This window comes from Myxocyprinus asiaticus, chromosome 31, assembly GCF_019703515.2.
Source record: "Myxocyprinus asiaticus isolate MX2 ecotype Aquarium Trade chromosome 31, UBuf_Myxa_2, whole genome shotgun sequence".
Taxonomy (NCBI): domain Eukaryota; kingdom Metazoa; phylum Chordata; class Actinopteri; order Cypriniformes; family Catostomidae; genus Myxocyprinus; species Myxocyprinus asiaticus.
In genome coordinates, this window is record NC_059374.1 from 14145245 (window position 1) to 14158553 (window position 13309).

The 13309-nt window shown below is 38.3% G+C and overlaps 1 protein-coding gene across 3 annotated transcripts in view; it reads left to right on the forward strand.

Annotated features, from left to right (window-relative positions):
• The first annotated feature begins 565 nt into the window (after positions 1–565).
• Positions 566–13309, forward strand: part of LOC127421879 (sacsin-like) — a 40214-nt gene continuing 27470 nt past the window's right edge. For 2 of the 3 annotated variants that reach the window (XM_051665068.1, XM_051665070.1), the window contains exons 1-3: positions 566–876; positions 1775–2136; positions 4714–4864. In XM_051665068.1, coding sequence (XP_051521028.1) covers positions 2114–2136; positions 4714–4864 — 174 coding nt within the window. In that variant the 5' untranslated portion in view covers positions 566–876; positions 1775–2113. Of the gene's footprint in view, positions 877–1774; positions 2137–4713; positions 4865–13309 lie in introns of those variants that run through there. The other variant, XM_051665071.1, reaches the window with a different exon arrangement.

Genomic DNA, 13309 nt, shown 5'->3' on the forward strand with positions numbered 1-13309 from the left:
TTATTAAAGTTCAATTTGATGGAATTTTGTTATGAGATTGACATAAATCTTAAAATATGTTTTAGAGTGTGAAGATTTAAGTCAATAAAAAAATCATAAGGTTGAAATGTAACAGTTTTGAAATAATCACTGAAAGAAAAAAAAAAAAAAAAAAAGCCTGTTCATAGGTTCTGATCAATTAAATACAGTTTTAATGTTCAGTGTAGGCATGCTACTGCTATCTGCTGGTCATTTGATAAAACTACAGGTAAGAATTGTATGCCTTTTGTAGTCTTTTTAGCTCTCAGTCTACCAAGACAGTAAATTGGTTCAAATACGAATTCAGCTGTCAACTACGTAGCCTACAAATATACATGATGTAACAGTCTATATGTATAGCGCATGTTTCACACCCTACAATCTTTAGCTAGGCACTTTTACAACATGTCAAATGGGGAAGTTGTCAACACTGTAAGGTGTTGAGTCAAAAGTTCAATTGCGAAAGTGCTTGTTTTCTCTAGCAGTGGTTACATGGCTCAGTTTACATTTGCACCGCAGAGTTTCAAGCGATACAAACCCTTTATTTATGACACATTCAGATTCTCACTGTCGCATTACTGTCGCTTTAAGAGCACTGGTTTGCTGAAACAGGTGATGCAGTGATGTGATGGGACGGGGACTCGTAAATAAAAGCATGTCAGAGTTATGTACAGAGTGAATACTGGGCAATCAAAGCATTAAATGATCATGCATGTGCCATAAAATCCATACAGATCCAGACTCCGCAGCGTGCTCAAGGGATGCGTCAGAAGGACATGAGAGGACGCGATATTCTGCAGACCTAAGGGGAATCACGTCTACTGCGGCAGTACCAGTGGATTTACAGAAGAAGACATGGTGAGACCAGCTCTTTTGGATCTGTTCATTGTCATTACTATAGTATACATTTATTTGCATGATTTCATTAATTTACACAATGAGGGCATGATAGTTTAACGTCAGTGTATTGGTGCAATGAGCTTGTATGATGTCATGGGGCATATCCATTTCACTGCGCCATAAAATAACTAGCCTGAAACATAAAACGCACTGTATATGTATATTATAATATTTTTTATTCTAATTTTAGGCGTATTATATATGTTTTTGTATTGTATTAAACATGAAACAATATAAATGTAGCCTATACGAGAAAGCACCTTTTTTATTTATATTTATATATTTTTATATTTTATATTTTTGTTGTATAATAGCCTATTATACATGTTTTATATATATATATATATATATATATATATATATATATATATATATATATATATATATATAAGAATTATTTATCTTCATGCAGTCACTATGACGACTTTATTCTAGGGCTGTCAATTGGTTAAATTAAATTACATGAGATGCTGATTAATTAATACAGTTAATCTCAAATAATCGCATTTATCAAAGAAAATTCAATATATTATAATCAAATAAATTATAAATATAATAATGCATTTCTAACGATTTGAGTAATCTAATAGACTGTAAATGTATTTATTACTTAATGGTATGAATTTGGTTTGCATACTTTAACAGTGGATCATTCTACCGTTTCTTTTAGTAGTTAGGACTGTAGTTGTAGTTTTTTTTTTTTTTTTTTTTTTTAATCATTGAAGAACTACAACTCCCATCAAATTCCAGCTCCGGAATAATATGCATTCTACAGATATTTGAAACTCTGCTTTTAAGTAAATATGATCATGGGGGAAGTGGCATTAACAGCATTACCTTGCTGTCTTTCTTGCAGAATTCATGCACTCTATTAAAACACTGCGACGAAGTCTAACATCTCTGAGAGAAACAGTTGGCTAGCACAGCGAACCGTTTTTTAAACTGCATCGATACCTCTCAGGAGGAGAAGTAGGCGGTTCCATGAGCAAAACACGGCCACAGAAAGCTTATAGGATGGGATAATTCTTTGAGACTGTGGCCAAAAGGCTGGAAGTAAACAAACGAATGTCCAATGCGGACGCTTTTCTCCAGAAGATAACGGCACGCGGAGTGCGACGCAACATTACGCTTCATACATGAGAGAGAGCGAGTGAATGTCTACGCACGCGATTAACCGCTATTTGGCTGTTAAGCAATGGCAACCTGTCACGGCCCATGGTAAGTTACATATGAATTATTTTAAGTTAGTGATCGGCTCGATATTTTTTATGACTTGAATGAGATGGTAAATATCAGAACTGAATAATAATATCACAATTTTCTCTCCAATCTCTTGTTATAAATAATAATTTAGGTAAGAAGTGTAACTGTTCGTAGTCTCTATGTGAATTGTGCATGGCTGTTGTGTATATTATGCCCCACCCTAATAAAGAGGATGATACAGTCGGTGTCCCAGTGGGAGTTTCATTGGTTTCCTGACAACGCAAGATCTAAAACTACAGATCTGTGTCACCTGTGTTCTTATACTATAGTAAAATATCATATTGTCAACTGTGCCAAATACACACCTGTGATTGAAGGCCCTGCCTTTTAGAAGACAAATTAGAGGTTTGCCTCTGCATGAAAGATGTACTGTAGGTCAAGCCTAAAAAAAAAAAAAAGCATTGTGACAAAGATTTTATTCTCTTAATTACTCAAAAAGTTGTTTTTCATCAGATCTCATAAAAACACAGGTCTTTTTTCACCCTAGAATCAAATGTAACAAATAAATAAATTGTCAGGTTTGGTTGAGGAAATGGCAGGACTCAAATGCAGAGTAGCAATTAGGGCTTTTATTTAACAAAAATATAACAAAAACAAACAAAAACTACCCCGAAGGTGATAAACAAACACAGTCCAGGGTGACAACACAATGACGGGCTGGACTGGGCTGGAACGGGGAACCAACAGAAATCCAACTGGACAGGAACATGACCGACAGAGACCTAACAGGGGACATAAACACAAGCAACATCCCACAGGAACATCCACAACAAACTGGCACCAGACAGTGCACAAAGGGTGATTATAAAGGGAGAGAAATCAGGATGGAAACAAGGAAGGCAGATGAAATTAATAAGCTAATAATCAAACCGGTAACAAGGCAAACGAGGGCAGGGTTATCACTGAAGACAAGACAGACACGAATGCACAAGGAAATGAGAAAATACAAAACCAAGTGCATTCACATAGCACGAGAAAAAAATACAAGTGTCTGGACTCAGCCACAGAGTAAAACCAACCGAAGTGGCTGAATCCAGACACAAGACATAAAACAGACATGGAACATGTACATGTCAGGGCTCTGCCAGAAAGGGGAAAAAAAAAAACTAAGGGCAGAACACTGACAGTACTCCCTCTTAAGGGGACGGATACCAGACGTCACCAAAAACTAGACAGAAAACAAAAACAGAACACAAAAAACGTGATAAACTGGGGCAAACAGAAAAGTCCAGGGTGGCGCCGATGGAACAGACCAAGGGGGGGAGGGAGGGGGCTTCAGGTAGGGGGTGGGGTCCGGCAGCCAGGGAGGAGGGTCCAGGTAGGGGGCAGGATCCGGTGGCCAGGGAGGAAGCTTGAAGAAGGGGGTGGGGTCCGGCGGCCTGGGAGGTGGCTCAAGGTAGGAGGTGGTGTCCGGCAGCCAGGGAGGAGGGTCCAGGTAGGGGGCGGGATCCGGTGGCTAGTGAGGAAGCTTGAAGAAGGGGGCAGGGTCTGCGGTCTGGGAGGTGGCTCAAGGTAGGGGGTGGTGTCCGGCGGCCAGGGAGGAGGGTCCAGGTAGGGGGTGGGATCCGGTGGCTAGCGAGGAAGCTTGAAGAAGGGGGCGAGGTCCACGGCCTGGGAGGTGGCTCAAGGTAGGGGGCGGGGTCAGGCGGCCTGAGAAGAGGTTCCAGGAAGGGGGCAGCAGAAAAGTCCAGGGTGGCACCGACGGAACAGACCTGGGTGGAGCCGGTGGAACAGACCAAGGGGGGGAGGGAGGGGGCTTCAGGTAGGGGGTGGGGTCCGGCAGCCAGGGAGGAGGGTCTTAGTAGGGGGCGGGATCCGGTGGCCAGGGAGGAAGCTTGAAGAAGGGGAGGGGTCCAGCAGCCTGGGAGGCGGCTCAAGATAGGGGGCAGGGTCAGGCGGCCTGAGAAGTGGTTCCAGGAAGGGGCGGGGTCCGGTGGCCTGGGAGGAGGGTCCAGGTAGGGGGCGGTGTGAAGCGGGCTGAGAGGAAGGTCCAGGAAGGAGGTGGGGTCTGGCTGCCTGAGAGGAGGGTCCAGGAAGGAGGTAGGGTCCGGCGGCCTGAGAGGAGGCTCCAGGAAGGGTCCGCACATGGAGGCTGCCATGTTAGAATCACATGACCAGCCGAATACTACTCACTTAATCTCAGTAACCGTCCTGATATTAGACATTTTCACTCATTGATTAAAGTAATTATTGCTGACTAGGAATATTACATTTCTACAATGGCATCTGAAACTGAAAACTAATTATTTTAAATGATGCTGCATCCAAGCCACTAGGTGTCAGTGTAAGTCCAAGATGACACAAAGACAAAAGTTACTGAATGCACCTTAAATGGTCCTAACAACAGGCTTCATTTTGGGGTGAAATATGTGCATAAATGTTCTTCAAAGGTTTTGTGAGATTCACCCATTAAGTGACAGTGACACTGGTGCAATCAACAGATGATAGCATATTTTTTCCTTTAGTATTATTGTTTTGATGCCTCATGTGTGTATAGTTAGGGTCACCAACTGACTTTCCTCTTTATTTTAGGTTGCCATTGGTGATAGTCTTTCATGATTATCTAGGCAAGAGGGTCTTCCAGGTCCCACCATCCACAGTAATCAGGTTCATCAAGACCCTCATCTACCAAGAAACAGACTACCCTGTGTCTCAGCAGCAGCTGTTTCACAACGGTAAACTGGTGAGTTGCAAAACTGTTAAATTCATATTGCAGTTCCATCGACTGGATGAAATGTTTTATGTGGCATCTTAGTCAGCTTTTATTCAGGCACATTTTTGTCTCTCTACAATTCAGGAATGATCTTTCATGGAAAATAATGGCCTATTAGGGAGATTCTAACCAAATGAAGAGCATAACCTTTCATTACCTCCACCATGTGATTATAATCACCCCCCAAAATACACTGGTTTATAATCCACCCAAAGAAACTGATTTAGAAACTGGGCAGTGGCCAGCCTGTTTAAATGTGCTCCATTGTGTTGTAATCAGAGCACAGTCCAGGGTGAGAGCTCATGATAGTTTCTAGTATTTTACAGTGTATTCACAGCCAAAATTGTGGTCTTCTCACCCAACAGATAAAAAAAAAAACAAAAAAAAAAACATCACACATCACAATAAAATCTATTAGCATTGTCTTTATTTGATGTATTCTGTTTTGTTTTGGGCAGTGTAGTTGTCATTTGTGATTAAACTTGAACAAAGCATTTTAAAATGTAAATCACAAAGCTCTATTGATTATTCACTCTGAAATCAAAAGAATCAAGAGGTTATATTTTGCCTAAAGAAATTTAAGCTTATTTTAAGGACTCAATATCCTACTGCAGTTTAAAAAGTCTCATTCTTTTTAATGTAATTCAAAAAACAATATTAGATCATATTTTATATAAAAGTATTTGTAATGTACAATTCTTAGTAGAGGTAGACCGATATATTGGTTTTACCAATTAATCGGTGCCAATAGTTGCATTTTGGAACTATCGGTTATCGGCAAATATTTATGCGTAGTTTCCGATAGTTGTTTTTTTTTTTATTCCTCCGTGTTCGGCTTAGAACATAGAAAAGCTTAGTTCTACAGTATAACAGTGGCCTCTAGAGGTGAAAAAAAAAAAAAATCACTGACCCCTTGTGGGGATTTTCTGTATGTAAATCTTTTATCAACAATATTCATCCATATTTTTATCCTTACTTTAATGCATATTTTGTTTTTTGATTAGTTAATCAAGTGTTCTAAATTGAAGCAAAGACAAATGCTTATTAAACCTCATCTGGTTTATACATGTATATACTTTATATATTTATACACAAAACCCTTCATCTGGTGAATGTATAGGCTATGAATAAAGCTTAATTTGGCAAATACTTACATATAGAGCATTATAACGGAGCCAAGTCTGCATCGTTTCCTAATATTTTGTATTTCAGGCTTGTTTATGTTTAAAATTTCTACATTATGCGCCAATTCTTAAATTTTGTTCTGGTCATTATTAGAATTTTGGTTGCACAATAAACAGCATTTGGGATTTTATTCATTTTGGACTCTTTCAGCCTCTTTGTCTGTGCCCATCATAGTAAGGAAAGACTAAGAAAATGTGTAACATTTTATTAATTGATTTGAAAAAACTATCAGCCGAATAATTGGTTATTGGCCTTTTCCACCTCCTTAGTTATTAGTATCAGCAAAATCCACTATTGGTCAACCTCTAATTCTGTGCATGCATCACAGTAGTAGGCTATTTGTTGTACTGAATTTAATTTTAATTCTTGTACAGTGTTGGGTAAGTTAGTCAAAAAAGTAATATACTACAAATTACTAATTACTTCTCTAAAATTGTAATCTGATTACTTTACTGATTACTTCATAAAAATGTATCACATTACTAATTACTTTTAAGTTACTTTGTAAAACACATTTCACTGAAGTTTTTGTTTTTTATGTATTCTATGTAAAATGTGTAACCCAACAATGTACTTAAAAGTAGTTAACTTTTAAATTGAAAGTCAGAAACTGTAATCTGATTACAAGAATTTAAAATGAAAAAGGTTGCACTACTTTTTTAACTAAAAGTGATTAGATTACAGTAATTAATTACTTTATAATCAGATTACATAAAACTTTGTTCCTGTATTACAGTATTATTGGAAGACAGATGTTCTTCGCATTACAGTAATGAGTCTTGATGAGAGTCTTGACGACCCTAAAATAGGCTTGATTTTCTGTGAACAATGTCATTTCTTATTTTTGTCCTTGAAGATAACCTGGATAGTCATAATAATGAAATATGACCAGGACTTTTCTTTGTGAGATTCACTCTAACATTAGAAAGGCCCATTATTGTACTCAAAAAGTGCATCCTTTTTGTCAAGCACATATTACCTCATCCTCACTACCTTCATTGATTCTGTGTTGTTTTCTGTGAACTAATATATGTCACAGAACAATCACAGGTGGCTTTTCAACACTTTGATTCCATATTGGAATATATATATACATATATATATATAAATATACATACACACACTACCGGTCAAAAGTTTTGAAACACTTACTCATTCTTTATTAATATATATTTTTTCACATTTTAGAATAATAGTAAAGTCTTTAAAACTATGGAATAACATAAATGGAACTATGGGAATTATGTTGTGACTAAACAAAATCCAAAATAAATCAAAACTGTGTTATATTTTAGCATCTTCATAGTAGTCACCCTTTGCCTAGAATTTGCAGAAATATATTCTTGACATTTTCTCAACCAACTTCTTGAGGTATCACCCTGGGATGCTTTTTAAACAGTTCCCATCTATGTTGGGCACTTATTGGCTTCTTTATTATTTGGTCCAAGTCATCAATTTCAAAAACTTTTTTTTTTAATTAAATTTTAGATTTACAGTGAAATAAATTAAAATGGTGGCACAATTATATTTTTGTCTACAAAACTAATTTCAAACATTTAAGCATACGCCTTCAGATCAAAAGATTTTTAAGATCATGAGAAACATTTCAGTCAAAACTTTTGACCGGTAGTGTATATATATATATATAGATCAGAAAATAAGAACAAGTTTAAATGTATTCTCTGGTAAATAGAAGCAGTAGGTTTATGCGCAAGCCAAATAAGCTTGGGGTCAAAAGGAACTGACTCTAATGAGTTCATTACATTTTCCATGACCAGGTCAGGCTCCTTTTTTCTTTTTGCTTGAAGCTGTGACGAGTCCCTGAATGAAGGGAACAGGTGGAAGACCACTCCTCTAGCATAAGTATGTCAGACTCTGAAAATAGCCTTGAGAAAACCTGCTCTCAGATCTCACCCTAACATCCATACAACCCCAAACGACTGAACTCTTACAGTCTAGCCCAAATACACTTAGAGATGTTCCAGTCTCAGGTACTTGTGGGGACTTGAGCTTTCCATCTTGGAAAATGGCCCCAAAGAACAAAAAGTGAACTATTCCTTTAAGATTTATTTGCACATATGGCCTATCTTTGTATGATCATAAACTATGTTCACTAATCCAATCTTGGCATCAGTCCAGCGTCTTTAATAAGTTTGGGAATTTTTTGCTTTTGGTGATTTTCTCTGGATGTGCTATAACAAGTTGATTTCTTCCAAATGCAATAAAAAGGCATTCCTTTCATGATCTTTTTCTCTTTCCACCCAAAAATCACGGATGGGAGATGGTTATGAAAATACAAGAGGCCGAATTTAGTTTTATTCATTTTCCTTTGTTTAGTTGGTTGAGTTGCTAGTTGCCCAGTACACATACTGTATGATTTTTAAACTAATGATCCTTATGACAGCATGATATTACCAAAACTGTTTATATTTAACTAAATTAAATACTGATTTGTCTGTTTTCATCCATTTATGTGGCTTTTATCTGACTGGTTTGACTTTCTACACTTCAAAAAATAATATTTTTAATCAGTATCCAGTAAAAATATCTAAACATCCTTAAAAGAAAAGATCCATTGCCCAAGAAGCAAAATTGAAAAGGGATTGAAAGGAATTTTCTGAGATCAATACAAATATTGATATATTACAAATATTGCTCTATTGATGGCATTTGTGGCATAATGTCGATTACCACAAAAAACAATAATATATTTACAGTAATGCACCTACAATAGAAGTAAACCGGGTCATGCACTTTGCACAAAGTTTGTCCTGAAGAACGTGGTTTATGTGCACATATGCATAAGCTGCGTTCTTACAGGTTTTTGAGGAGTGCACATGTGCATGAACAGCCCGTTTAACAAACGTCATAGTATGGAGCCCAACAACAAGTCAACAAAGCAGAAAGAATTCAACATTTCTGGGAGTACAGTTGGAAAACAACATAATAAACTATACCCATTTATACACACCATTGTATATCGACTGTCCCTCACGTTTGTGTATATGAGCTCGTACATTGGGAGAATCCCGGAGTTTTACGTAAGAGGGAAGCGCAATACCACTGCAGGTCATGATAGAAAGTTAAGGAAACAAAAAGCAACAACTCTGGAATATCTTGAAATAAAGAGAAGCTACATAGAATAAAAAAGCTGAAGTCTTCCTTGGACGCCATGTTTGTTATTTACACAAGCGTTGCAGGGGAATTACATTGCTGTGGAGAAAGCTGCTTACTGACCGAGCCACTTGTATATGGGAGTAAAGAGTTTGACACTTATACAGTGCATGTAAACTGGAACGCCACTTTCTTGCAATAAGCAGCTTTCTGGTGTTAACAATCTCTACTAGCTTTACATGGTGCAACTTATAACGTAATAACAATGCTGTAACAGTTAAAAGGTCGGGCAAGGAGGAGGCGGGAATCGGCTGAACAGTCAACATAAAGGTTTAATGATATAAATTATCTTAAAACAACATAACAAACAGACACACATGCAGCGCGGTCACATGCATCTCTCTCTCTCTCCATCTTTGGGGTGAGACTCTGCTCTTCCGACCGTTCTGTCAGCCGGTGGTCCACCCTGTCTCCTGCGAACCTGGGGGAGAGACGAGGGGAGGCGTGGGGAGAGGGAAAGGGTGAGCGGAGACACACAGAGAGAGAGGAGAACTTGCTCGCCGGCTCCTAGACGTGCTGTCACCCGGTCCTCTAGACTCCTTCGCCCTCTGGCGGACACAAGCTTGCTCCTCCCCCGGCCCCATGCATCTCTCTCTCTCGAACCGGCATCTCCGGCTGCCCCTTATCTCGCTCTCCCGCTGATCAGCTGATTCAATGCCGGCCGTGCTCCACCACAGCCCAGCCATGCCCTCCTCCTCGTCACACTCCTCCCCCTCCCAATTCAGGCCGGGGTGCCACCGGTCTGACTAACACCGCCCCCCCCCCCACCCCCAGAGGAGACTCTGCCTTTCCGGCCGTTCTGTCAGCCAGTAGTCCACCCCGCCTCGTGCGAACCTGGGGGAGAGACGAGGGGAGGTGTGGGGAGAGGGAAAGGGCAAGCAGAGACACACACAAAAAGAGAGAGGAGAGAGAGAGGAGAACTTGCTCGCTGGCTCCTGGACGTGCTGTCACCCGGTCCTCAACCGCTCCTCCGCCCTCTGGTGGACGCCAGCTCGCTCCTCCCCCAGCGGACGGCAGCGAGTCCTCCGGCCCCTGGTGGACGGAACCGCTCCTCCCCTTCTCGGCAGACAGCCACGGTTCCTCTGGCTCTCGTAGCTGGCAATGACCCCTCCGTCCCCAGGCAGATGGCCGCAGCAGATCCCCTGGCGGATGGCAATGGCAAGGACTCCGCGACAGCGCATACCTCCTCCCTCCCTGGTTTCGGCACCACTGTAACAGTTAAAAGGTCGGGCAAGGAGGAGGCGGGAACTGGCTGAACAGTCAACATAAAGGTTTAATGATATAAATGAACTTAAAACAACAAAAAACATAAACGAATAGACACACATGCAGCGCGGACGCTTGCATCTCTCTCTCTCGAACCGCCGTCTCCGGCTGCCGCTTATCTTGCTCTCCCGCTGATCAGCTGATTCAGTGCTGGCCGTGCTCCATCACGGCCCGACCACGCCCTCCTCCTCGTCACAAATGCATAATGTAACAACTGCACATAATGTAATAAGTTAAATGTAATAAAAGTTCATAATGTAAGAAATTTCTCAAAACATAATACAATTCTGAGCTCATAATGTAATGAAGTTTTTCACATAATGTAATAGGTTATTTTATTGGAAACATATTACATTATGTACTCACTGTGGCAACTCATAATATTATCACAGTACATCATGTAATAACAGCATACAATGTACAGTATAAGGAAGCAGTTTTTATAATATAATAATTGTCTCTCAACATAATAACTTTATGAGCACAAAACGTAATAATATATATATATTATTTTTTTGTGTGTGCAAAATGTAATAGATTACTACATTAAGAGAAATGTATGCTTATAGGCTAAATTGTGAACACAAATATTTTCATAAAAATGTTAAAAAATTTGTGATTGTAACCTGCTCCATCATTTTGAGTCACTTTGACCCAGAAACACATTTTGAGCTTTATGTACTGAATTAAAAAGGAAAGTCTCAGCTTATATTTATTTATAATTAGCTATAATTGTTATGTTTCTAATCATTGTCTAGATTTAATCATTTAAATAGTGACTGTCATAAAAACCTGTTTTTGAGGAAAAGGACTAACACACATTTTTGATATTTGACAAAATTAGGAGATTTATTCAAACATAGGCTACATTAAATAATTTGTAGACATCAATCACAGGTAAGTAAAAATATAATGCAAATACTGTATTTATAATATTTTGCATATATTAATAATGTATTTATAATTTGAGCTATATGCTCCTCTATAGTAAATGTAACGTTAGGTGACAGGTTGTTCACAAGCTGTTTTATTGACTTCTTCCTGCGGTTGATACACAGATTGGGCGAAAACACAAGAGACAATACATTAATGTAAGTTGTACTGTATCTTTCAACATGCCCTCCGATGTTCATATATGTTTTATTTCGTGTTATAACTGTTTTTGTATTAAAGTGTAGCAAATGATCGGTTCACTCACGCTCCGTGATGCCATTTGAACTGCTATTTCTATTTAAGATTAGATTTCGATAAAAAATGTACTATTGTAAAGGAGTACCAATGTTTTTTTTTTGTTTTTGTTTTTTTGAAGCCTTAAAAGGGATATTATTGTTTTGTTTTGAAAATTATAACAATATGACAAAATTATTACATTTTTAATTAAAATATTTTGGTGAGTTCATAATGTAATACATTTCTCATATTGTAACAACCTATTATATTTTACATTTATCACATTATGCACTTTTAAATAATGTAATAATTATTATGTTTTGAGAAAATTATTACATTATGAGCATTTATTACATTTAACTTATTACATTATGTGCAGCTTTTACATTATTCTTTGTTATTACATTATGAGTTGCTATGCATGGTCATAACAGAAGTTGAATGATTGCATAACTTTGCACAGACAAAGTTAGTAAGCAATTTTATCACACTAGTCTCATGTTAACACATACAGTCTTGAGGCTTGAGGCTATAATTTCAAACCTTGAACCCATAACAGTCCTTTAAGACTTGTTTTCAGTGAATGTGTCTTGACTATATGTTTTGTTCAATTGGCAGATTTTTACACTTGTTTTAAACATAAACCTTACTATTGTTTCTTGTTTTCTAACCTTTAAACATTTTTAAAAAATAAAACAAATTGCAGTGTAGTTATGTTAGAATTCTGAATTTTTTGGCTTTTAATGTATTGATTATTTCCAGCATTCCATTCACAAAAATTTATGTGTATACAATATGATTTCAAGTGAGACACAAATTTAAATTTAAATTACAGTGTTTGAGATGTATGGTCTAATGATACATAGCTTTGATATGCTGTGTAGTGCTATCATTGGCTCTCTGCATGTGCTTTGTAAGTGCTGATCAGTGTGTGTTAGCAGAAGCTGATTCCACCAGGAATAGCTGAAGACAGCAGACTCTGTCTGAGTTGGCGCTCTCTCAGCCTTGAATAATCGATCTCTTAATAAAGCAAAAAGAGTAATATACTGTATCTCTGTGAATTATAGCATGTGAGCCGTCTTGACACCTCAGTGCAGTTTACAAGGGTGCATTGCGGGCTATAAGGTTAAAGGGGTCATGAAATGGAGAATCAAATTTCCCTTGATATTCAGACATATAAGAAGTAACTGTACTATAAAAACATATTGTAAATTTCAGAACTCAAAACTTCCTCCCCAGTCTAAAAAGAGCATTTATAGTTGCCACCCTGCTGAAACGGCTTGTTTTGAAATCTGTCTGTTCGTGACATCATGACACATTGCTCATTTGTATTTACACATCCCACAACGTCATCGAGCCCTTGGCCCCTCCCACTGGCACGCAATTCAAGTCGAGAGCAGGCCTTCCATGACTAACTATTCCTAACATATCATGTAAGGGTAATATATTCATGCACTAGACAGAGATCTTTGACCGCTTGATACAAATCTCTTGCCGCTTTTTATAGATGCAGTGTCAAGTTACAACTCTGAAAGGGAGAAGCAATTTAATTGCTGGTGTATGTAAACATAGGACGTCTTTGACGATGGATGTCTTCGACCGTTTCGGTGTTTCCGGTGA